The 25,426-nt window shown below is 43.4% G+C and overlaps 2 protein-coding genes across 4 annotated transcripts; one reads left to right on the top strand and one right to left on the bottom strand.

Moving 5' to 3' along the window:
- Positions 1–293: 293 nt before the first annotated feature.
- rpgrb (retinitis pigmentosa GTPase regulator b) lies at positions 294–13,902 on the bottom strand. 3 transcript variants are annotated; one of them, XM_020648195.3, is made up of 18 exons: positions 13,767–13,889; positions 12,212–12,366; positions 11,651–11,776; positions 11,438–11,530; positions 9,920–9,982; positions 9,669–9,827; positions 9,218–9,367; positions 8,873–9,031; positions 8,558–8,713; positions 8,331–8,455; positions 8,047–8,238; positions 7,778–7,964; positions 7,057–7,139; positions 6,903–6,962; positions 2,663–2,887; positions 2,535–2,592; positions 2,227–2,339; positions 294–1,770 (listed from the first exon to the last, which is right to left on the bottom strand). In XM_020648195.3, exons 2-18 carry the CDS (start codon positions 12,240–12,242, stop codon positions 1,510–1,512), a joined length of 2,241 nt encoding a protein of 746 aa, XP_020503851.1. In that variant the 5' UTR covers positions 12,243–12,366; positions 13,767–13,889; the 3' UTR covers positions 294–1,509. The 3 variants fall into 3 exon arrangements, with proteins under 3 accessions (XP_020503851.1, XP_065808264.1, XP_065808263.1); XM_065952192.1 differs by having other exon boundaries at positions 2,535–2,577; XM_065952191.1 differs by lacking the exons at positions 294–1,770; positions 2,227–2,339; positions 2,535–2,592; positions 2,663–2,887; positions 12,212–12,366 and adding an exon at positions 2,895–6,634 and having other exon boundaries at positions 13,767–13,902.
- Positions 13,819–24,566, top strand: nhej1 (nonhomologous end-joining factor 1). Its single transcript, XM_029280112.2, has 7 exons — positions 13,819–14,004; positions 14,085–14,306; positions 14,730–14,868; positions 15,001–15,059; positions 23,128–23,293; positions 23,630–23,733; positions 24,190–24,566. The coding sequence occupies exons 1-7, from the start codon at positions 13,819–13,821 to the stop codon at positions 24,262–24,264; spliced, it is 951 nt and encodes a 316-aa protein (XP_029135945.1). The 3' UTR covers positions 24,265–24,566.
- The last annotated feature ends 860 nt before the right edge of the window (positions 24,567–25,426 follow it).

The raw sequence follows: 25,426 nt of genomic DNA, 5'->3' as shown, positions 1-25,426 counted from the left end.
ATGAAAATGAATTAGAAAAAAAATTACTGAGAAAAAAAATCCTATAAACTATTTAAAATAAAATATAAAAAGTTCTCATTAAGTAAGTGAAAACAATAGGAATACGGAAAACAATGCAATAAAATTGGGATATACATTTAAAAATTCAATAATACAAAATAAATGTAATAAAACATTATGTAATATATTAAATTACTTTGCATTGTTTTGTATAACATAATCAAAGAGCAGAAAGGAGGAAGTACATGTGATCACTAGTAAATTAAGCTGTATAAGAAGGAGAGAAACACATATGAAGCATCAAAACGCTTTATTGATATCATTTAAAAATCCAGATGATAAAAAAAATGATTCAGTTAAATGAGATTATCACGTCAGACTATAAAAACCGCTTCTCTTTGAAATGTGAACAAATATCATAGAAAAGTGCAAATGTGCTCGAGGACTATGTGACAATAAATATGATTATTTACATCCTCACAGTTTAACATACGCACACACACACGCACGCACGCACGCACGCACGCACGCACGCACGCACGCACGCACGCACGCACGCACGCACGCACGCACGCACGCACGCACGCACACACACACACACACACACACACACACACACACACACACACACACACACAGTCTCCAGGCACCACACAAGAAGAACGACACAAGTTAAAAACCACCCAGCATCATAGATATACTGGTCATACTGGTGGAGGAAGAGGAGGAGGAGGCTCAGCTGTAGGTCACTTGAGAACAGGTAGTGGTTTATAGTATAGTGGTTCATTCAAAGCTGCACTTCAGATTCAAACTGCAGACAGAAACGTAGAACTCCTTAAGATCCTCTCAGGTGATCTATCACCTGAGATGTCTTTGATGACATCATAACGATAAAAAAACAAACAGGGTTTTGATGCCAACCTTATATAAAAACTTCAGTTCATGTTAAATTATTTTTGTTGACAAGTGACGTCACGACACCTGAATTTTTAAACTTTGATATGATTCTGGTAAAAATCAAAGGATATGGATTCCTGTTTCAATATAACAGTCAGAAAAATAAAAGTCCTGGATTGTTGAATTTCTTGTTTTCAGAATTGATGGATCCGTTCCTCTCTTTCTTATGAAATAGATGTATTTCTTTAGGTTTGGTCCTTCTACTGAGAGTTAGAAAAAAAAGTGGTTGCATCGTTTTAAAATATGTGGTGTCGATAAAAGCATCAAAGTATTGAAAATAATGTCAACCTTCTTGAAGAGTAAGATGCTTTAATAAAACCAGTAACAGCTGGTATACTGCACATTTAAAGATTCCCGGTGAAGCTTTCTCTGGTCACCAGAAAAGACAGAGAAGAAGACCGTACGTAGCTTCACACAGATGTAAACGATGCTGGATGTTTTGCTGAGTGACGCTGGATGTGAGAACGCCACAGGTTCCCTTTAAGTGTTGCTAATGAACCGTTTTCACACTTTCAGATCACTGAGGACACCTGAGAGTTTTTGTTCCCGGGATCAGAGGACGGTGCAGGCTCCGGAGCGAGGTGCCCGGGCTCCCTGGGCGAGAGATCTCTGAGGTGCTTTTCCTCTGATTGTCTCTGTGTCACGGCTCCCAGCAGCAGCAGCAGGAGGAGGAGGAGGAGGAGGAGGAGGAGGAGGGGGGGGAGGCTCTCCATGGACTGCTGCATCCCCGGAGATGACGCCCTCTGCTGGGGTTTGGTCCGTGCCGTTGTTCTGCTTCGATCTAGAGAAGGACAGGCGCCTGAAGAGAGAGAGCTGAGAGGAGAGACACGTTTACTATTTTTGTTTTTCAAGTTTTATTTTTGGTGTTTAATGTCGAGACAGGACCATGGAGAGAGTCGAAATCAGGGAGAGAGAGAGATAGAGAGGGGAATGTCATGCAGGAAAGGAGCCACAGGTCCGATTCTAACTCGGGCCGCCCGCTTGAAGGACTACAGCCTCCATACACGGGGCGCACGCACTAACCACTGCACTACCGGCACCCTGAAAAACATACATTTAATCTGCTGCTGTTTGTTGAATGAAATGTCACACTGCTGCTGCTGCTGCTGCGTGGAGATTTCTTGAAAAGATTTTCAGACTTCAGGATATTTGAATAAACGTGTGGAGCCTGAACAGCGTGCTCTACTTTTGAAAACTAAAGCCAGAGATAAACAGAAAGACATTCTCACTAATTCAAAAACCTCTATACCAAAAGTAAAGCTTCTGTACCTTTTTGTTGGAGCCTGATTGGTTTTTGGATTCCCCGTCTGTCGTCCCATTGGCTGGTTTTGCTCCATCACTCGTCTTTTCTTCTCCTGCAGTGATGGGCTGCTCTGTGATTTCTGCTCATAATAATAATAATATAAAAGTTTTAAATATATTTCCATTGCCTTGTAAGTCAAGCATGTCTTTGTATTTCTGAGAGTATTTTTCTTTTTTCTTTAGAGCCTCTTCTTACATGAACTCTAAGGACATTTAAGTCCCGTCAGTTACACAAAAAGCATCAAATTAATTGTTTCTTCATCTGACTAACAAACCTCTGTCGGCTTTCTGCTCTGCATCAGGCGCTGATTCTTCTTTCTGCTCTTCAGGTTTCTGTAAAACAAATCCGATGTAACACAACAGGAGCATAAATAACTGATTAAATAATAAATAATAAACATACAAGACTCTGAGACGCCGCTGCTGGTTTCTCTGTCGAGTCGTCCAAACTGGAGGATTGCCCCTCCGTCTCAGCTGATGTATCCTCCTCCTCTTCTTCCTCTTCCTCATCAACAATGCCCTCCTCTACTTCCTCTTCCTCCTCTACTTCCTCTTCCTCCTCTGCGTCTTCTTCCTCTTCGTCCTCATCGCCCTTCCTGAACGTCTGATCCGACCCTTTGGAAGAATCCTGACAGAGAGAGATAATTAATTAGATTAAAATCACAACACCACCAACAATGTCCAACTTAAATCTTTAACATCGAAACTGTTTAAGGAGACGAGTATCGGTATTTGACTCCAACAATGCTGATCAATTAAAGATGTAGATTTATTCAAAAGGATTGTGATCTAAAACGATACAGGCAGGAAGGAGACACAAATCAGGGCGTCTTTCTCTTTGTTTTCAAGAATTGAAGACGACAAGAAGCTCTGAGCTCCTCCACACAACAGCAGGGAACGATGGGAAGGGATTACAGGACGGATTACAAACATAGAGAGGAGGAGAAGAAGAAGAAGAAACCAGGAACAAACCCCACCTGATTCTGAATCCAGCCAATCAACCACTTCAAAACAAGGAACGCTTCAGAAATCAGTTTAAGAGACTTTCACAAAAAGAAAACAATCGTTTATAACGTGAAGTCAGTGAGATGTGTAGAGAGTGAGATGATAAAGTGAGCTCACTATCTGATCATTAAGGAAACATGCTATGTTGAAGTGCTTCTCTGACAACAATGCAGCAGCCAGTATGTCCTCCTTCTAACTTTAGATTCTGCTCCTGAATGCTCTGGATTTGTTTGGACCAGAGAAGGTAGGCGCTTTTAAGACCCCCCCACACGGCCGTTTTGGACGCCCCTCAGTTTGCCAGATATGAGAGCAGTTATCAGGTCAACAGGTGTTGCAGCAAGAGAAGTGGTTCAGATAGAAGTGATTGTACCCGACCTAAAAAGCCTCTGCATGTTTCTAATAAGCTCCACGAGCAGAAACGTGCTCAAACTAGGATCAATATTGGAGATGCTTTTGAAAAATGGAGAGAGGTTAGAACACAGAAAGGTTTACAGACCCATGCAGAGCTGGATAAACACTGAAGCTTCAGAGTCCACCACATGGTGACCTGAGTGAGCATCCACTCTAGAGAGGAGGGGGGGAAACAGCTCTCTATGATGTTTTGAATGTGGACTGCAGTACCCATTTTAAACACTAGGGGTCAGAGTTAAAGTCTAATTTCTTGAAGTTAGAAGAAACAAACAAAGCATGGAGGAAATAAAACAAAAGTATTTAATTCAAACACACAAATGAATAAAAACAGATGAAGAATGTAAAAAAATGTGCAATAAATAATCTGTATAGAAATGTAAATCATTTAAACACACTGAAGCCGCCCGTCAGAAGAAAAGAGGAGAAACAGTTTTGGTATTTTGTTTCAATTCTTGTTTTTAAGCTGCCATAAAAAGGCGTAAACTGAACCATTTAAAAGTTTAATTTCAGACGATATTCATAAGAACCTGAAGGCTGAAGGCTGGATTCAATCACAAAAAGGTTTTCTGAATTACAAATCATGAGAGACACGAGCAGAAAGGCACCGTGAGAGTGATGAACAGAAAGCACAATAATAAATACAAAGGTGCAGAAATAGACATTCTTCCTTCTCGTGTGTATTTTCCAAGTGATTGTTTTTTTCTGATTGCACTTGTTGTTGTTTTAACGAGTTGTGTGTAAACAGGTTGTCGATGCTCCGGTTGATGCAGATGAAGGTCATTAAAAAAAGTCCCCTTTAGGCTTCCGTAGTTTTGAGTTATTTCAGGTGGAGGTACTGCGGTAACACGTCGCCCCAGAACTCCTCTGACTCGTCTGCTGCCTGAGCTGATCTCAGTTTACGTCCAGATTTAACACTTCTCTCTTCAGCTGACTTTTTCTTTTTTACAACCTCTTCCTCCTCTTCTTCCTCCTCCTCCTCCTCATCTTCTTTTTCATCTGTGCTATTAGCATCTTCCTCCTCAGCCTCTTCTTCTTCATCATCGCTCTTTTGTTCCTCTTCGTCCTCCTCCTCCTCCTCTCCTTCACTTTCTGTCTCATGTTCACTCTCTTCTTGCTCACTGCTCTCCTCTTCCTCAGCATCACCACTCTCTTTCTCCTCCTCCTCCTCTTCCTCAGCACTACTCTCTTGCTCCTCCTCTTCCTCCTCCTCCTCCTCCTCCTCAGCAGAACTACTCTCTTTCTCCTCCTCTTCCTCCTCCTCCTCAGCAGAACTACTCCCCTTCTCCTCCTCTTCCTCCTCAGCAGCACTACTCTCTTTCTCCTCCTCCTCAGCAGCACTACTCTCCTTCTCCTCCTCTTCCTCCTCCTCCTCCTCCTCCTCAGCAGAACTACTCTCCTTCTCCTCCTCCTCCTCCTCAGCAGAACTACTCTCCTTCTCCTCCTCTTCCTCCTCAGCACTACTCTCTCTCTCCTCCTCCTCCTCTTCTGCCTCGGTCTCACTACCTTCATCACTCTTTTTGCTCTCTGAAGTCTTTAAAGACTCACTTTCACCCTCCTCTTCCTCATCCTCACTTTCCAGGTCCTCCTCTTCTTCCTCCTCACTTTCAGACTCTCCTCCTTTGCTGTCTGAATCTTCACTTGACCCTTCATCACTTCCCTCCTCCTCCTCCTCCTCTTCTACATCACTTCCCGTACTGTCTTTCCCTTCAGTCTCGTCTTCGTTTTCATTCCCTGCAGTCTCACTTTCTTCCTCCTCTTCCTCTTTCTCCTCTTCCTCATCGCTGCTCACATCTTTGTCTGTAACACTGCTTCCTGCATCACTTCCTGACTCCTCTTCTGCTTTTAGAGTGTCGCTGTCCTTCTCTTCTTCTTCTTCTTCTTCTGTAACTTTCTCCACACTGTGACTGACATCTTCCTCCTCCTCGCTTACATCAGCACTTGTTCTCTGCTCTTCCTCCTCCTCCTCCTCCTCTTCCTCCTGTTGGACCGTCACAGAGTCTGTTTTCTCCTCACTTTCATCCGGACTCGTCTCCCTCCGACTCGTCCCGTCTTCTGGACTCTCGGCTGCAGGGATGATATTGATGCTGACTGCGGATTTGTTCCTGAAATCGTCGGCGGAGGATTCAGATTCTTCGCTGTGAAATGTCTTCACGCCGTCTTTCAGGACGCTGTGACTGCTCTCTGATGGCGACGGTGAGTTTTGGGACATCACCTCATGCATTAAAACTGCACCTGCTGCGAGAGAGGCTGCTCCAGCTAGCAGGTTGAGATTTGAAGCCTCTTTTGTTTTTCCTTCTGCAGGTTTGCTCTCTTTCTTTGATTTAGCCTCCTTTTTGTTTTTCTCGTTCTTAGACTTTTTAGAAATCTCTGTGTTCTCTTTAGATTTTGAGCTACTTTTCCCCTGAGAGAGCAGTCGAGAGCTGTCTAAACTCTCTGAGTCTGTGTGACTGTGTTTACCTGAAGAGGAAGCTTGTGTGTGCTGACTTTGCACTGCTATCGGTTTGCTTTTAACGGTGACATGTCTTGGCTGTGATTGCTTAACTTTCACTGTGGATTCAGCTGAAACTGTCTTTCTGATTTCAGGGTGTTGTTTGGAGTCATGTCCCGACTTTCTGCCAACCTCCATCAGCTGATTTCCCCCCTGAGTTGGCTTGCTCCTCCGTTTGGACGCTGCCTTCTTAATGTCTTGTATACTTGGATGTTTGTTTTTACCGGGTTTCCTCTGCAGATCCTCCACAGCCAGGATCAGATTCTCTTTGTTCTGCTTGGACGCTTTCTGTCCCTGCGGTGTCTGAGGGGCCGAAGACCGGGCCACGGGGCCCCTCAGGAGTTCAGTAGGTAGCGCGCGGCGAGGCGAGACCGTCTCGCTCTTATGAGACGAGGGAGTGGAAGAGAAACTGCTCAGCTTTGAGAGCTTTCCCTCTTTTTTCTGGTTAGTTTTAGCATGCTTACCCTTCCTCTATCCCCGGCAACAGAAAGCAAGAAGAGGATGAAACAGAGGCATGCGTTAGAGAGGAAAAGAGACATGCAGAAAACTCAAAACAAAAAAGAAAAAGACAAGAGACAGGACAATCAGAAAAGTAAGATGAAATAATAAAAAAGTAATGACAACTTTTTTGTCTTTCTCTTAATCTCACGCGTGTAGGGGAACTAGAGGAGCATGGCAGGGAGGTTAGAAACCAAGTTGGCTGCAAGTTTTGGCTCAGAGGAGAAGACGTACGAGTTACCTTCTGAACTGGAGACAGAGTGAGGCTTTTATCGCCAGGGTCCATCTTCATCACGTGTGTCTATCAGGAGGAGAAATATAGGAAAATCAGCAGGTTAGATCACCAAAGTTACTTTTCTCTGATATGACGTAAGATGGATTCATTGATTTTTCACCATGTTGAGGAAGTCTGTGGTTTCTCCGAGATCTTTAACGCTGTCTGTGTCGGTCAGGCTCTCCACAACGTCGCCTGTCTGCTCTGAGGAAACAAAGCAGAACATTTAGTCCAGACTTTTCCTGCTTTTCTGCAGCACTTCGGCCTCTTTTACAATCACAACAAAAACATTCAGATCCCGGGCTGTCAGTTCAGCAGATGTTGTGAGCGATTGTGGTGATGCTCTCTGCAACGTGAGATATGTTTTCTGCCTGGATTTTTATTCTTCACTCATTTTATTTGTTGTTCTTTAACTTGTTTGATGCTAAATTCATGTTTTCAAATTAATAAAAGGGAATTTGAAGGTGTCGAATAAAGAAGAATATGCCCGGAGTGACGCTGTTTTTGTTGTGATTTAAGACATATCCCCTCATCTAAACGTTTATTTCTCTAACCTGCCTGAAAATCAGAAAATACTTCAATCTTAAGCATCTTTTGACTTTCATCTTTTATGTCCTTCTTTTAAAAGTTGTTTTTTTTGGAGCCATCTACATGTGTGCGTCTCATTATCAGTGTCCCCTCCATCTTTAAAGCTCTCTGAACTCTCCTAACCGTTATGAAAGCTGCTGTACCTGGTACTTGAACAGATAACTGAACTTTGGTCTGACCCCAAAGGAAACAAGAGGAGGAAGGTAAGGAGGAGGAAAAGGAGGTGGAGGTGGAGGTGGAGGTGAGGTAGGTACCCTGGTGCATTGACCCTGCGCTCCCGTGTTGGTGAGTGCCGTTGAGCACCTTTCTGTGGCTCAGCTCGGTCGGAGGAAGTCTGGGCGGGATGGTCTGACCGGAGATGGGGAGCGGTGGGCGGAGGTAGCCGGACATCACGGCAGGCAGCGTGCGGAACATGGCGCCGAACTGGTCCGGAGATCTCTCCTGTGGGTTTGAAAATGTAGATGTCACAGTGTGCTCTTTAAGAATATGTTGATGAACCTCCTCCTCCTCGCTCTGTACCCACCCTCTCCCTCCTGCGGACCCGAGCAGAGAGGCTCCTCTGCAGGATTGACGAGTCGGCCGTACTCCCCAGCAGCTCCACGTACGGCTTCTCCAGGTAATCTTCTGTCACGTCGTCTTCCTCCAGAGTCACATCGCTGCAGCCCGGATCCCTCGGACAAGCCAGCACCACCATGTGACAGCCGCCACACGTAGCCTTCACACAGACATGGTGCATGTTAATATAATATTTGAAGCTTCTTAAACACCAGCATCACTTGGGAGTAAAAGCTACTGAAAGAAACCTACTGCCTGAACATTGTACTTGAGGAAGCGAGGGCACAGAGTCGGTTTAAACTGGTTTGTGAAGTTTTCTTCCCCCAGACCCAGTTTCCCGTGTCGACCGTCTCCAAACGAGTACAGCAGACCGCTTTCTATAAAACACACAGAACAGACACTTTCATTAAACCAGAGAAGGAGTAAAGGGGGACAAAGTCAGATGTGGTAGTGACATGAAGTTTGGAGTCAGTATTCACCTGTGATGACAGCAGTGTGGTTTTCCCCACAGTTCACCTGACACACTCTTCCCTTCCTGAAGTGCTCAACAAGCCGAGGGACCCGCGACTCGAAAATGAACGTGCCGTGACCGAGCTGACCGAACTGACCGAGACCGAAGGTGTATATATCGTCTTCTGAAACACAGGACACGCAGACACAGGAAATTCATATTAAACATGAACAACAGAAAAACAGTTTCCAGCTCCTTGACAACACAAGTTCCTATTCATCCAAAGTTTTAATTAAATAGTTTATTATTATGGAGTCTGATTGTTTGAGCACATTTAAGTCACCTGTTAGTGCCACCGTGTGTCCCCCTCCACACGCCACCTGCAGCACCTCCTCTTTAATGCTCTTCACCCGCTGAGGGACTCGATGTCGGGGCAGCTGCTCGGTGCCCAGACCCAGTTTACCGCTGTCACGCTCACCAAACGTGTACAGAGCTCCGTCAGCTGATAAACAGGAAAAAGATGATTCAACTTTTCATATTGTTTTTTAAGCAGTACAGCACTTTGGTCAACTGAGGTTGTTTTTTTTATATGCTTTATAAAAAAACTTGACATTAATTAAGAACTTTTTGTGAAACATCAAACTTTGGGTTTAGCTTCAAATTCGTTTGTCTCTGTAAATGAACTTACCTGTCACTAATGCAGAGTGGTAGTATCCACAGGACACCCAGCTGATTGGTTGACCCACGCTGACCTCCTGGGGCGAGGCGGCGTGGCTCTCCTTCCCCAAACCGATTTGACCCTCCGTGTTGTCGCCCCACATGAACAGTTTACCGCTCTCTGTGACGGGAAGAAAACCAAGAGGTCATTCACATTGTTTTTTTTTTTATTGATTTGCTTCCTTTCACAAATCATGATAGGGTGTAAGGTGCTCTTATTTTGAAAACCACGGAGAAAAAATTGTAAAAATCTGGAACTGTAACATCTTTTTATAAATAAAAACTTTTATTAATTTTACAAATTTGCCTAAAACATTTCTGTCTGTTTAGCTCAATTAAAGAACAGTTTAAAAAATGTAAAATAGTTTTAAAAAAGGACAAACTGCTGGTTTTTACTCTAGAAGTTAAATTCTGAGCGTCACCTGTGAGAGCAGCAGAGGTGTTTGAACCAGCAGCGAGCATTTTGATTGGTCCTCGAGAGTCGAAGAAGTGAATCCTCTGGAAGGCCGTCCGCTCCTCACAGTCCCCAAGCCCCAGCTGACCCTCACTGTTCCCCCCGGACGAGAACACCTTTCCCTGAGCTACAAACAAAACAAAAATAAAAGTTTTCAAATGTAAACATAGTCAAAATTTACATCAAAAGTAGAATCTCTCCTCTGAATCAGACACTGACCTGTGCAGATGAGAGTGTGGTTTCTGCCACACGCCACAAACTGAACTTTCTCCGACTTTAGAGCTGAAATCAGAAACACATCAACGCTTATTGTTACAAAACCAGTGTGACTTCCTGTCGTAGAGGCAGAAACTTTATACGATCAGTTGTCTTTCCAGTTTCAGAATGTGAGAATCTCTTCTGAAATCATCTCTTGAATTAATAAATACTGTATCAAACAAATTGATGGGACATTAAACTAAACATTCACACATGTTTGGTAAATATCTGTAACAATGAAGAGGATTTGTGCAATTATTAAATTTTCCATCAATCTGTTGTAGTTGACATGAGCAGCCGTGCACAGAAACCTCCAGTGTGTCCGTCTGTCTGTGCCTCTCCAGATTAAAGCAGATTATGGACCCTCCAGATTGGGATTACAATGGAAACAAATCTCCAGGTTTCCCCTTGAGCAATGCTCCTCTACTTCTGGAGTCTTAAGAGAGTTTTGATTTGCATTTTATTGCAGGCAGTTCAATGGGGTGACCTGACCACGCGTCATAATAATTACATGATTAAGAAACAGTTTACAAGCAATAAATTCAGAGCAACAACAATCAAAATGTGCAAATTGGTTCACAGTTAAAGTGCAGAGTTGTGAACATAGATTACAACTCAAAAACACACCAGGCTCTGTCCGATGGTCTCACATTATTGTCTTTTAAGATCGAGCGAAAGACTTCAAGTGAAATGAAGAAAGTTCCCTTCGGAGGGGGCAGCTAAACTAAACGCTCTTTTCCCGAGCTCAGTGGGGACGCGGGGAACAGACAGTTGCTGTAAAAAGATGCTTGTGGAAAACTGTGTTTATCCTGAGAATCGGTTTCATACTCTCAGACTCAAAGGAAGGCAAGAAATCCTCCACCAAAGCCAGTTATGTTTATATTCTCGCCCTCTTCACATCCTGCAGTCAGCTGTTAGTGGCAGCACAAACACAACAGAAATACTCTCACTATATCAACTAAAGAATAGAATAGAATTACTTTATTGATCCCAAACTGGGTTATCCAAACACACAATATGAGCAAAAAACACAATATTAGCAAATTTAAACACAATATAATATTAAATACAAAGTAAATAAGCACTAAAAATATAAAAACTAAGAATGTGAATATATACAACCAGGATTTAATGAAGCATACCTAGTCTTAAATATGAAAGATTAAATATGAAAGATTAAAAGTAAATGTGCAAAAACAGAGTCGTAAATGTGCAAAAACAGAGTCGTAAATGGTTGTAAATTGAATATGGAAGATTAAATGTAAATGTGCAAAAACAGAGTCATAAATGGTTGTAAATTAAATATGGAAGATTGAATGTAAATGTGCAAAAACAGAGTCGTAATGGTTGTAAATTAAATATGGAAGATTAAATGTAAATGTGCAAAAACAGAGTCGTAAACTGACAGTATTGACATAAGTTAAAGTGCATGAGTGTAGATGACAAATGGACGAAACAGAGAGCTTTTCAAAGACCAACCTTTGACACACGTAGGCTTGTTCACTGTCACTTTGGATCCCAGACCCAGCTGGCCCCAGTTGTTGCTGCCAAACATGAAGAGTTTCCCATTTTCTGTGGAGGTAAACACAAAAGGATTTACTGCAAAACGTAATGCCTTCCTTTGATTGAGATCTATCATACACACGTTTGCATCACTTTTCCTTTCAGATATGACCTTAAAACAACTCCTACCTGTTATTAAGGCGGTATGCTCGTCCCCACAGGCGATTTTTAAAGGGATGTCGTTTTTAAGCCAGAATTTGCTGGGAACGTTGTCTGCAAACTTACTCTTTCCAAAAGTGAAAACTGCTCCTGATTCTGTCAGGAAAAAAAGAGTCAAAGTCAACTGTAAAACATGTGAAGAACCTCTTATTATAGTCAATAATTTAATCATGCAAATACTGTATCATCACGCTCTAATGTGATATCAATCCATGCACACTGCTTCATGTTAAAACTCACCTCATGTAAACACAGACTTTAAGGAAACATGTGAATAAATAAAAACACGTTTCAAAACAAAACAAAACGTTGCAAAAAGTGAAAAAGAAAAATAGAAAGAATAAGAAGTCTAAACTTTTAACCCCAGTAATAAGCGTTAAGCAGCATTACTTAAAAAATAACTCAGTTTGAAAAAGAGTAAGTAACCGGTTTGTTTTGTTAGCCCAAGCGCTAAAGCAGAAGCTAACATTAAATATTTATAATTCTCAGTTTTCAGTGGGATGAAATAATAAAATAATTACGGTTATCTACCTGGTATCTCGTCCTCCGCCTCCCCTGCCATCTCTGCGGGACTTTAATCCGCTTTTCTCGCCGTCGTGGGCGTGTTTGTGCCTCGCTTGTTTTCGAGTCTGACAACCCGGAAGTAAACAAAGGTTCTCCTAGGCTACGACGCCGACCACGTGACACTTAAAGGGACATGATTTTATTAGCTTTATTCTGAACAAATATTACATTTTTATACGTCTTAATAACATTTTTATTCTATTCTAAAATCAGGAAACATTTATCACTTTTTTATTTATTTAATTTGTTTTAAATATCAGTCGTGACGTAAACCTTATTCATAATGTTCCCTTTATGATGAAGTGACAACGTTATTCACGTGGTCTTTATTTGGTAATAGCAGAGCGATAAGTTTAGGGACAAGTGGCGTTGTTAGTGGTGTGAATCGTATGAATTAATTCATTATTATTATTATTATTATTATTATTAAACGGAACTATTTGTAAACTTGGTTGTTTCACATCGGCGTTGGAATCATCAGCGGACGGTAAACAGGAAACGGGCGTGAAACAGCACCTGAGGTCGCAAATGTTAGTAGTTTTCGAGTTTTTACGTTTATAAATGTCGCTTTGTGTGGCAGAAATTGACGTGTAATAAAAAATCATTACCCTGTGTGAGATATTTCAGCTTTTGATCTTTTGTTATTCTGACACAGGTCGAATCTTTAGTGTTTCTGTATCTATAACTCTGCTTTACACACTGATCGTTGTATCTGCGACCTGCCGAATTTAACCGAAGCTTCTGGAAACGTTTACAAGATTATAAATGATGGGGGAAATGTAAAAAAACGAGTGTTGAGGAGCAGGGAAATTTAAATTCACAGATTTCTGAATGGAGTTTGGTGCAGCGGTCTGTGATTTCAGGCGTAAACAGACTGCATCCGTGTTCAGCCTTACATGGCTCTATATTATCGTCATAAAGTGACTGATTTGGTATTTTTGCGATTTGCAAATTGCCATGATTCACCTCTGAAACGTGCACTTTTTTCCCCCCAAACTGCGACTGACGAGAAATACCTCTTTTTTTTTTATTCCCCGAAAACAGTCCCATTACAGATCAGCAGAGAGGAGCCTGTTACCCGCAGGAGCTGCCTCTGCGGTCTCCCTCCTGCAAGGTGGTGATTATGCGGCCTGGACGGCGTCTGTAACGCTGCTTTAACAGATCTCAGGCCAGGCTTTAGTGTGCATTCTTTGGAGGTGAGTAATTAAGAAAAACAGGTTTGATAAAAAAGAAAATTGCCCCATGTTTTTTTATAATGTGGGTGTTCATTGGTAGTTACTTCCAGGAACAAACTCAAACAAGCAGGAGCTTCTACCTGATTTGACCCACAATGTAGAACATATCTGTGCACATTTATCTCTTGGGCTTCATTTTGAGATTAGATGAAACATGGATAATATGAAATCACAAATTGTTTATTGATCACCTACACATCTAAAGTTATAGTTGACTTTGTTTCTTGGCTTCTCTAACACCTGTTCATCTTCTGGTCAGTGAATTATCTATGTGGGTTTCCTCTTACTTCATTTTTTCTTGTCTGCTTAGTGTGTTTGATTCTGAGCGTCTGGGACGGGATGGATGCCTGTGGGGCTTCCCATGATGCCCTCCTGCAGCTTCCTTGGCTTCCCGTGAGCATCAGCGACTGCCATCTCCTCGCCAAGAGCTGGTTTGGGGACTCGGCGTACCACGTCCTGCTGACAGACACGCACAGTGTGTGGGAGGAGAGGATGGACTCAGCAGCCATCCAGAGGAGAGCACAGGTAAACACACACAACACAGGAAAAATATCAAATTCCTGAGATCATAACAGAAATATAAAACCCATTTTTTTTCCTCCCAGGAGCTGAACAAACGTCTGCGAGCCCCCGTTAAAGCGTTCTTTGCTCACCTGTGCGAGGTGGCTCAGCCCACGCTGACAGGAAGTGGCGGGCGACCCGACAGCGAGTCCCTGATTTCTCTCACACGACGGGATGACGGAAACATCAGCATGAAGCTGAAGAGCGAGCTGGCAGGGCTGCCCTTCTACTGGGAGTTTCACTGCACCCCCGCCCCCGTCACTGTGGTACGTTCTTTTCTATAGATCGACACACAGAATGTTTTCATCCCAAAAAATTCAGACTTCATGAACTTGGGTTTTTTGTGGTCGTTCGTAACATTGTCTACTTAATAACCTCTAGATTAATTCTATGAACATCAGAGAGTAAGAACAACACAAGCAAGGATCTAGAGAGGAGGAAACAACCTCAGTAGGTGCAAATGAACAGCTTTGAGTCCAATCAGACACACAGGTGTTGACAGGAAGTGACCAGAGGTGCTGACAGGAAGTGACCAGAAGCAAAGCACAACATCAACAGCTGTTTGCGAGAGTTCTAGGTCGAGGTTTGTAACAGGATACCACAGCCCTGTGAGTGTAGACCAACACCTGATCCAGTAAAACCGTCCTCCTCCTCCTCCTCCTCTCAGACGGCATCATGTGCGTTTGCAGGTGTGTGTCCAGCTGGTGCGCCCCCTGCTGGCGATGAGTCAGCTGCTGCAGCGTCAGGTGGAGCAGCTGGGAGGTCTGCTGATGAGGAAGGACGTGGAGATCCAGGACTACAGAGAGAACGGAGCCACACTCAGCAGAGGTGCACAGAACACAATACACGCATTAATAAAAAGTGTAAACGTTAGAATAACTTTAGATCACACGTTCAAATAGAAGGCTGATGTTTTATAATGTTTTAGTAATCCTAATGTGTCTTTATGTTTTGATACAGAGCGGCTGCAGACAGACGCTTTTGAGGAGCAATCCCACAGAGAGGACTTCATGGCAAAGGTCACACACACACACACACACACACACACACACACACACACACACACTACAGCCTGTTGTCTCATCCTGTTTGTACGTCGTCCCCGCTCTTTTTCTGATCTTTAACCGGCTGTGGCGAGCGTGTGGCAGGAACCACACGGGGTTTTAAACACTGTGGACGCTGGAGCAGACGGAGCTCCACGCCAAAAACACAACCGCCATGACACACTTTTAGGTTCCTGTGTGTGACTGTCAGCCAATCAGAGTGAGACGAGGGGCTGAGTTTTTAAATTGAAAGCGTTTACTGTATTCAGGCGAGGAATTTGGTGTGTGTGTGTGTGTGTGTGTGTGTGTGTGTGTGTGTGTGTGTGTGTGTGTGTGTGTGTGTGTGTGTGTGTGTGTGTGTGTGTGTGTGTGTGTGTGTGTGTGTGTGTGTGTGTGTGTGTGTGTGTGTGTGTGTGTGTGTGTGTGTGTGTGTGTGTGTGTGTGTGTGTGTGTGTGTGTGTGTGTGTGTGTGTGTGTGTGTGTGTGTGTGTGTGTGTGTGGCTGGCTAATTGACTGACTTGGCATTTCAGATTGAACTGTGAATTTTAACAGCATTTCTAGATGCTCCCTCTTTAACTATTTTTAAGCTTTATTTCGGTTTTATTTCTTCTGGTAGATTTTTCACCATGAAACGTCTCACGCCGATGGTCACTGCACAAGAGTCACATCGTCTAAAAATGTCCAGAGTGATCGCACGTGAAGGTCGTGGGTCTTTGAAAGGTGAACATCAGAGAAGTTGATCCTCTTATTAGTCATGTAAACAGCTGAGAGTAATTCACAGTTTGTTTGTTCGGCTTTAGCAGCATCATTCGGGGGTTTTAGACGGAAACCAGCGTGTTTGTTTATGCTGTTTGTCTGAAAGGACAAACCAGGAAGAAGAATCCCAGCTCAGGTACGGAGAGTCATGGAAAGTTACATCAGCCTCACAGTGGGGGCTCTGTTTTCTGCTTTTTGATGTTCGTGTCCTCGTACTGGGAAGGTGAGCAGACAGTCAGAAACCACAGAAGAAGAAGAAGAGGAGGAGGAGGAGGAGGAGGAGGAGGAGAATTGCTGCGGTGGATCAAAGTCTTCTTGCTCGTGGCAAATTCCACCGAGCTGCGAGGAGACCAAAGTCCAACCTGAAGTAAAACTTCTCTGGAAAAAAATATCCCTGACGCGCATTGAAGGGAGAATCAGCGGGTGTGTGTTTGTGTGTGTGAATCAGAGGAAGGGTGAAGGCGTTTGGCGTGTGTGTGTGGTATTTGTCTATCAGGGTAGGATCTTTGCATGCATGTATGTATGTATGTGTGTGTTCTTACTGTCTGTCCGTGCTGCCACTCATGTTTCTGCGTCCGTCTCCATGGTGACGTTCAGCACAAAGGTCGACATACTTTTACTCAGTTCAGTTTTGGATATGTCCTCGTGATTTGAGAAAGTAGTCTACTAGATTCTACATGTGAGCAGAAAAATACCGTCAAAACTTTCTAATCACACACTCTTTACCCATTTCCAGAACTGTGTGTGTGTGTGTGTGTGTGTGTGTGTGTGTGTGTGTGTGCGCCATCTGTGGCCTGTGTTTCCCACACTAACGGGAGTAAAAGGCAGAGAGACAGTGAAAGAGAGACGATGATGACAGGAGCAGCAGCTTTCCATGGAAGCCCATCCCCAGCCCGTCACCACGAACACCCCACCCAGCGCAGGTCAACATTTACATGAGAGGAATTAGGATGCGCTTCCCACTGATACACACACACACACACACACACACACACACACACACACACACACACACACACACACACACACACACACACCACACACACTTGGATTTAACCCGAGCTCAAACTGGTCATGAAGCTGCATGTTTAAAAAGAGTTTAAATCCTTTGAGGATCGTATCAGCTTCCCTAAGGATCTAAATCAGGAGTGTGTGAGTGTGTGTGTGAGTGTGTGTGTGAGTGTGTGTGTGAATGTGAGTGTGTGTGTGTGTGTGTGTGTGTGTGTGTGTGTTGTGGTAGCAGCAGCAGCAGCAGCGTGACCTGACAGAGGGGAGTGTCTGCTTGTCCACACTGAGCCGCTGTGACGCATGCTTTTGGTTTTTCTGCGCTGAGTGTTGGTGTGTGTCACCGAGGCCATTTTTTTATGTTGATGTCTTCATGCATGAGTGTGTCTGTGAGTGTCTGTGAGTGTCTGTGAGTGTGTGTGTGTGTGTGTGTGCGCCATGGTGACGCATGCATGCAGTTTTTGGTGCAGCACTCGCAGTCATTCGTGCAGCAGCGTCACAGTTGTCATCTCTTGAATTGAACTGTCACTGTTTGGGAACGTGGCCCACTTCCTGCTTCTTGAGACGGCACTTTCACATCTCCATGGCAACCGTTCAGAAGTTTAACCAAAAGTGACAATTAGAGGCCACTTCTGACCGAAACACCTCACTCTAGCTGCGCAGAAATCACATAATTGAGCCAAAATGTTGCCCTTGCTTCCAACTTTGTTCTCCTTACTTAGAGGTTTTTCTGATCAGGTTTTGAATTGAGTGAGCTTGAAAAAGAAAATGAGAATCAACCAGAGGATATTTCTCTCTTCTTTACAGTGTAGTGATACAGTTTCCCCAGTTAAAACTCCTGTAAGGATTATGTACTCAGACTGATGAGGAAACAATCCATAAGTGCTACGTAGCTCCCCACATGAAGCCCGTTTCTGCACAGCAGGAGGAGTCAAATCCTAATATCTGTTTGCTTCAAACCGAGGCTCTAAGTAAAGAGCAGGGCAGGAAACTTCAGGTTTTTTTTTCATTCAGCAACCACAGCGACGATGCTCTCCAAAATACACACTTTGACTGTAGCAGCCGAACATGACTGAGAGGAAGAAGAGGAGCTGCAGATATTGATTGGACTTTACAAGAGGACGTTAATATAAACAGAGAACTGTGTTAATGCATTAAGATCTAATAACTTCTGATGTAAATATGTCAAAAATAGTGAGTTAAAGCACCCAATTATCAGGACATATAAACAAAAATGATCCTGCTGTGACATCTAGTTGTGTGCTTATGTTTACAAGATGTGAAACCAAAGTTTTTACCCCACCATGATGTCCACCCCGTTGATACAAATCCCAGATTTCAACCGTTTAGGGTGAGACATTTCCCGTATTTGTCACTCAGCTCTTTAACTCTTATGAGTCCATATGTGATGATACTCTCCTGTGGAAAATAAACTCATTGACTCCTCCAGTGCAGAAAAACTCACCTGCTCACTGTAATTTAGAAAGGTTGGAAACCTGGCCTCTCACTCCTCTTTTCTCTTCTGTAAATCATTGACGGCTGCTCTCATAAACAGCAGCCAGCAGCTCTTTATCTCACATACCTGAGGAATTCAGAACCCGGGTGGTAAGAAGGCAGGGCGAGGCGAGGCGAGGCTCGACGAGGGGGGGAGGGGGGATGTTATGAGTGAGGGGTGGGCACATAAGCAGGAAGGTGTTCATCTTTTCTCTGATTCGCTTTCATGAACTTCAAGAAGTAAACGTCAAATAGTCAAATGCTATCTTCTTGTAAATTGGAAATGTTTGGAAAGAAGTGGGTCTTTGAACGCCTCAGGTTTAACTGGCAGCTCAGACTAATCTTTGTCAGTTTAGAGACGTAACTGACAATCATTAGCTTCAGACCTCCTTGTGTCTAAACAGTTTTAAAGGAGAAACAAAACAAGAGCATCTGCACACAGTCTCTCCTCCTCCTCCTCCTCCGTGCCCTCTGTCAGTTGCACACAGTTTCCACAGGGTTGTCCCCGCTCCGCTCTGTAATTAGACCCTCTGTGGCCTGGCTGCTCCCCCGTCTTCAGCTGCTGGCCGCTGGGCCGTGCCCCAGCCTGGACGGGCCGAGTGCGGCGTCCCGCAAAGACATCATGAGACTGTGAGCAACATGCGAGCAAGAAACACTAAACACGGCTGCAGCGCTTGGCGGCACGTGAACACGCCGTAAGCAATTTATTTGTGACACTTAACACTTCCTGTCGCAGCTGCAGAGCCGAGCAGAAAGCGTTCACCAAGACATCACTGACAAACATTATCCACACCCAGGGATGCATCAGCAGAAATGAGAGGTAGAACATTGTATTGTACCGCTTGTCCCATTCAGGGTCGAGGGGGGATAGAGCCAATCCCAGCTGTTATTGGGCGAGAGGTGGGGTACACTCTGGAGACAGACAACCAGCCACACTCACATTCACACCTACAGACAATTTAGAGTCACCAGTCGAGCATGTCTTTGGACTGTGGGAGGAAATCGGAGTACCCGGAGAGAACCCACACATGCACGGGGAGAACATGCAAAATATCTCAAACTTTTTGGACCTTTTTTAGAATAACCAAAAGAACCTAAACTGTAGGAAATGTTTGTGTTATGTTTGCCTGTAGATGGAAGCAGGTAAATATGCATGCACAAGTGTTTGCAGTTTCTGCATTTCTTCTGTTTTTTTTAATTATTCTTCAAGTTATTTCATGATGAACAAAACCAAATTAGAAACCGTTTTTTTTCCCCCGCGGTGATCACATTAGGTGTACGTGTGACCCGTAACCAGCGGTCGGCCTCTCTTAAAGCTTTGTCTCATATTAGCAGCCTTTTTGTGCGTCACGCTGCTGCAGGGAGATGTGACATCAGCAGGCGAGGACAGAGAGGAGGTGAAGACAAAGTGTTCATGGTGTCACAGCAGAGAGGATCATGGGAGATTTTAACATGTTTTTGCGTCATGATTTGTGCACATGTCGCTTCAATTTTTCCGAGTAATGTTAATTTATTGAATTATTCCCTTTAGTTTCGGGTGTCTGTGCTTTATTTACATGATGTTAGCGACTAAAAATACTTCATGACTCACTTATGATTGTGCTGTGCAGTTTGGGGTCAAGAAGGCATCATGACTTTTTCCGTATTCCTGGCGCTCTCAACTTTTTCCTGGACTGATGTCTTACTGGCCTGCAGGTGACAATAAGCCTTCCACTGTCCTGTTCAAGCTAAAAAAAAATATATATATATATATATATATATATACTTGAAGAATAATTTGAAAACATGTAAACCTGGGACTTCTTTTTCTGCATATTTTACTTTCTGGTTTGGAAAGATTTGAAATTCCTCCAGTAAATTGCCTCGTCTTTAAAACTGTTTTGCAAAGTTCTTAATTTGATATAATGTTGGTCTTTCTTTGATTATCTGTCCCTTGTTTCTTTTATACCTAGTTTTGTGAATACCAACATTTGATTCATTGACAGCTACGTTGACTTAAAACTTGTAATGAAGGCGATCTCAGCAGCTCCGTGCCTCTAAAGATGGACACCTGAGACAGGATCTAGGTTATAGTTCAGCTTCCTGATGTTTGTTGTCCCCCACATTATATCGGTCCAGTTTGACCCTCCAGTTTTTTTCCGAGGACGTGACCTTGAGTCCTGGAGGGTTCAACTGGACCCTGGGCGGGAAGCTGAGGTCACCCCGAGAGAAAACGAGGTGGAGAGTAAACATGAGGTCAGCAGGAGAGAGGAGGAAGAGGGGAAGTGAGAGTGAGACTCTCCGGCACCGAAACCTGAAAACAAAAACAACAACAGCAGCGCGTCTAAAATCAGAGCTGTTTACCTGCTAAGAATAGAGAAACCCTCTTCTTCCTCTCATCACCTACCCCTCATCACCTTCTCCACACCGTGCTTTGCTGTGGCAAGAAGGAGGTGCATGGAGGCGTGGCCACCAGGTGAGCACTCCTCCTCCTCTTCTTCCTCTCTGCCTCAGACTTTGCTCTGTCAGGGAGGAACTTTCCAGAGCAGCTCCACAGAACAGTCTGCAGGTTATTGACCTGCTGTAATCACCTTTTATTCCTCGTCTGGAGTTTCTTTTCTGGTTCAAAGCAGCAGATAAATACCTGCCCGTCGCTGAGTTCACTCCCTGTGATAGTGTTGTGACCACAGACATACCTGAGACCAGAGTGCTCAGAGACAGAGACAAGCCCAGACATTCAGGGATCAAGATCGAGTCAAGACCAAGACCGTAAAGATCTCCGAAAAACCATCATCTTGTGTGCAGGGACCGTAACAACGTGAAGGTTGTGGCCGGAACCGGGGGAAAAAATCAAACTACAAAATAATTGAAGTAATTTGTTCTTCTGGGTGTTTTCCTTCTAATCACATTAATGACTTGGAGAAATAGTATATGCAGAAGACATCAGAGTAATCTTTTGCATCATAACTTCTCTTCCACTGCAGCGTCAGCATGCTTCTGATTATTCTAACACCGGCTAATTGACTGTAGAGTTATTCATCCATCTGTGGCTGCAGGTTCAACCGGGTCAGATTATCTTTTTTTTTCTTTATTGCACTTTTCTCTGCAGCACAAAATGAAGTATGTCGTTACTTTTCCTCCCCATCAGACATTTTGTTAAGTGTTTTTCTTCCGTTTGAGTCTTTGCTTCGACAGAGAGGGGAAGAGGAGCTTTAAATTATCAAATTAAACTGCAGGGCAGCCGGATCCAACAAATTGAGCTCAATATTTCAGATCAAATATTGTGAAGTGAGCTGGCGGCCAGAGAGTGGAGGGAGGGGAGGCCTGACGGGGGGGGAGAAGTGAATAAAAAGAGAGAATAAGGTGGGCTTTCTGCTGCTCTCTGTCCCCTCGCAGCACATTGGTTTCTCTGTGCCCAAAGCAGAACTAAGCCTCAGCAGAGCATTTCCATTTATTTTTACGATATTTAAACAAACAAATAACAAAAATAAATCAATGCAAAACCTCCAAACCTGACCAAAGTGTGTTTAGGAGCCCCTCTGCCCTGACAGCGAGCGCGAGACCACCAATTTCTGCCGGTCAATATTTGAGGAGCTAATTCTGAGAGTTTGTCCAAACGGGGAAATAAGAAGGATTTAGTGAACAGTGAGTGTTTTTCTACCAGGCGGCCGTGCGTTTGCATAATGTCGCCGGAGTTTACACGCACCCTTATCTGTCAGGCCTGTGGTTGGTGTGTGTGTCTGTGTGTGTTTGTGTGTGTGTTTCAGTTGTCTACCTGCGGTCAGTTGTGCCAATAATGCAGCTTTGATTAGAGGCTTATCGCAGCCCGACACTCCCTGAATCACACCTCGGACATGTGACTCCCACTGCAGGATCGTAAATCAAACCTACCCAAAGTACCACGCCGTGTCAGGAGGACACTTTCATGTTTTTAAGTTCATGCAGCGGATTAATGCGACGCATAGTCATAGATCTATGGGCTTCAGAGCTGCAGACCCCCGTGTCATTCCCCAGTATCTCTCTGTTCCTGGTTTCTGACTCAGTCCACTGTCCCATCTCTCCAATGGAAGCACAATAACCCCAAAAAAATCTCTAGAAAATATATATATTTTAGCTTAACGGTCACATATGATGCAAAACACACTTCACCATGTTCCTCTAACTCTAACATGTGTCTCTAGTCTGTCTACAAACCCCCCAATGATGAGAAAAGTACATCCTCTCCGTCTTCTGCCTGCTCCACTTTTCAGAAAATGTGTGATCAAACAGGCCGTTTTGGAGATGTTCCCTTCATGACATCACAAAGGGCAGTAGCCCCTCCCCCAGGTGGGTGACACTCCCACAGCTAGGTGTTTGTTCTGCCCTCTGAGTCTGCCTTCTCACCGTAAACAATAGGACATGGAGCGAGAAAGCCCGAGACACCCGAGCCTGACTTTGATTCCTGAAGGTTAAAGACGCTGGTGAAGTGATAATGCTGTGATTTATCAATAAAATATGTGTTTAGCTCGATCAACATCTATAAATAAACACTTGAACCCAGATCTTGAGTTGATTATTGCACCAATAAACCAATAAAACCAGAGTGGGTCTGCTGTAACTCCTGATAAAACACCTGCTGGCGCTCAGGGTGAACCCGAGCTGTAAGAGATGTTTCCATTGGACACTATAATGTTTAGTTTTCAACAACAAGACTCTAAAAGTGAGACTCACAATACAAAATAAAATTATATAACTGAAAATGTCACAACAAGAATGTGATCTGCAATAGAACCATAATCACCTCCTTTTCCCTCTGTGTGTTTCCCATCAGACTCTTCCTCTGCTGCAGCACGACACTCCGAGCTTCAACGCTGACCTCCAACACCTGTACGCCACCATCGTCGCCCACGGAAACACACGGAAACGCAAGCTGTCTGAGGGAGGCTGTGTCGAGGAGGAACCGCCGACTGCTGAACCAGACCTCCCCTCCACGCTGGGTCTGTTTGATTAGAAAAATCCCATCCAACACAAAATAAAAACTCACTAAAATAAAGCAAATAAATGAAACACTGACAGAAAACGTTAAGAGAAGTCAACAAATCATTGACATATTTCACAGGATTTCCATTTCATGTCCCAACAGTTATCAGTAAAACATTTATTGGGCTGTTTTACGGTTATAAGTGTTCTAAAAACGGTTATTTCACAGGGTTGTGTTGTCAGGATGGAAAACACCTGACGATATCGGTCGAAATGTTGAAAGATCTCTGAGCTTCTTTGATATTAGGAAATGTTTCTGACTGAGTCTGATCCCCTGTGTCCTCGTCCTTCAGCTGGACCGGTCAGGAGTGAACCAGGTGAGACTGGAGAGCAGAGCGCGAACGGGAAACTGGACACAGCCAGAGCCAAGATGGCCGACAGAGCGTCAGAGCAACAGGTATGACAGGGACATGAAAAGAATCACAAATACCTCAAAACTCAGCATGGTAAATAAAATCATTTTGATGTTTTTCATCTTTTAAACATCAACAATTAAAGTGACAGAAAGTTTATCAAATGAAGAGGAAGGTTTAAAAGGCTACACAGTCAAATCGTTCTGCTTTCAGTCAAATCACAACATGTAGTAAAATATTCTACCAACAACACAAACACTCTAAGTAGGTTTTAAACAGTTAGAAACAGAGGTGAAATAAGAGGCTAGATGTGCTCATATTCCTGAATATTATAATGAAAAGTGTATAAAACTGAAATCTTTACTGAACAAACGGGAGAGTTTGTGGATTAAAACAAGACAAGTGAAGGAATAACTGATATTTTATGAAATGTTAAACTGTCACCATAACAGAAACATTTTAAGGAATGAAAAAACTCAACCTTTTTGTGTCGTCTACAGCCTCGAGCGACCTCGTCTGACCCCGGGCGGCCGTCCTCCAAGCCAAAGAAGAAGAAAGTGGGCTTGTTCAGATGAACCCGGGCAGTAGGACACAACCACAGACGACTCAGAACGCCATAACACAAAGTGTTTTTACCCATAGACTGTTTTTACCATTTAAAAGAATTTAAAAGGGAGTTAATCTTAAAAAATATTTCTTATTTTAAACTGAAGGATTCTTTGATCGTTCAGGATTCTTTAACTTTTTTTAATCAGGTTCAGTTTTTAGATCTTTGAATTGTAACTGTTGAATAAATATCGATGAGTTCAGTCTTATGAAGTCTGGATTTTTAAGTACTTTTTTAAGCTTGTGATTAAAGATGTAAACACTTAAAAGACTTCTTTCTTTTCTTTGTAAAAATCCAACACAGAACAAAATCTCAGGACTTCTTAGAGTGGAAATTTTAACTTGAAACTTTGAGCAGCTTTAAACTTCTTTAAGCCGTTCTTCTGTATAAAAGTGTTTATTGTAAGTGTTCATTTTTAAGTGTTATTTAGTCTTAAGATCTGACGTGCTTCTCTTTGAAGTCGTTTCTTTCCTCTTGATCTCAGACACATGGAGGGGGAAGAATGAGCGGACGGCCGGTCGATAAAGCAGCCGCTTGGCTCTTTCAGAGGTTGGTGAGATGTTGACTCAAGGTGTTGCAGCATCTGGGGAATGCTATTGAAGTTTAGGTTGGAAAGTCTCTGTTTGCCTGCAGGATTTCAAGAGTTTCTGTGTGACAAACGTTTCTGAACGATGGCGTCACGCTTACTGGAAGCACAGGAGACGTATCAGAGTCTTTCCTGAAAAAGAGTCGGCATAAAACTGTGAATTATTTTTCCTTGAAAGAGATTCTCGGGTGCCTCTGTTGATCATTATTTCTTCTTTTCATAAATAACTCAGATCCTACCCTTACACCTGCAGAGATTTCTGTTTTTATTGGTCTGCTTTATCTCAGTGAATGTTCTCAGTTAAAGTCATTCAACTCTGGTCTGTTCTCTGCTGGATTGTTAAAGGGACTAGTAGGACATGTAGGAAACTTTGGGAAGTGTTGACCTTAAGATGAGTGTGTGGGTGATTCTCAACATTTAACTAAATGTGAACCTTCACAGTCTCACTCTTCTATTTTCAAGTTGGGGTCCTGGGCCCTGTAGGAGTGTTTTCCAGGAGGTCTTGGTCAGATTGAGGGCCAGTCTAACGTCACTAAAAGGCGCC

Source organism: Labrus bergylta, chromosome 24, assembly GCF_963930695.1.
Source record: "Labrus bergylta chromosome 24, fLabBer1.1, whole genome shotgun sequence".
In the NCBI taxonomy this organism is placed as follows: domain Eukaryota; kingdom Metazoa; phylum Chordata; class Actinopteri; order Labriformes; family Labridae; genus Labrus; species Labrus bergylta.
The sequence above is the reverse complement of the archived record's forward strand: the minus strand, read 5'-3'. Positions and strand labels throughout refer to the sequence as shown.

Coding starts and splice junctions, on each gene's coding strand:
- rpgrb (XM_065952191.1), bottom strand. CDS start 11,513: ATGTTTGGCAGCAACAACTGGGGCCAGCTGGGTCTGGGATCCAAAGTG. Junction 9,368..9,668: donor CACCTCTGCTGCTCTCACAG/GTGACGCTCAGA, acceptor TTCCCGTCACAG/AGAGCGGTAAACTGTTCATG. Junction 8,714..8,872: donor ACACACGGTGGCACTAACAG/GTGACTTAAATG, acceptor CCTGTGTTTCAG/AAGACGATATATACACCTTC.
- nhej1 (XM_029280112.2), top strand. CDS start 13,819: ATGGATGCCTGTGGGGCTTCCCATGATGCCCTCCTGCAGCTTCCTTGG. Junction 14,005..14,084: donor CCATCCAGAGGAGAGCACAG/GTAAACACACAC, acceptor TTTTCCTCCCAG/GAGCTGAACAAACGTCTGCG. Junction 23,294..23,629: donor AGACCTCCCCTCCACGCTGG/GTCTGTTTGATT, acceptor CTCGTCCTTCAG/CTGGACCGGTCAGGAGTGAA.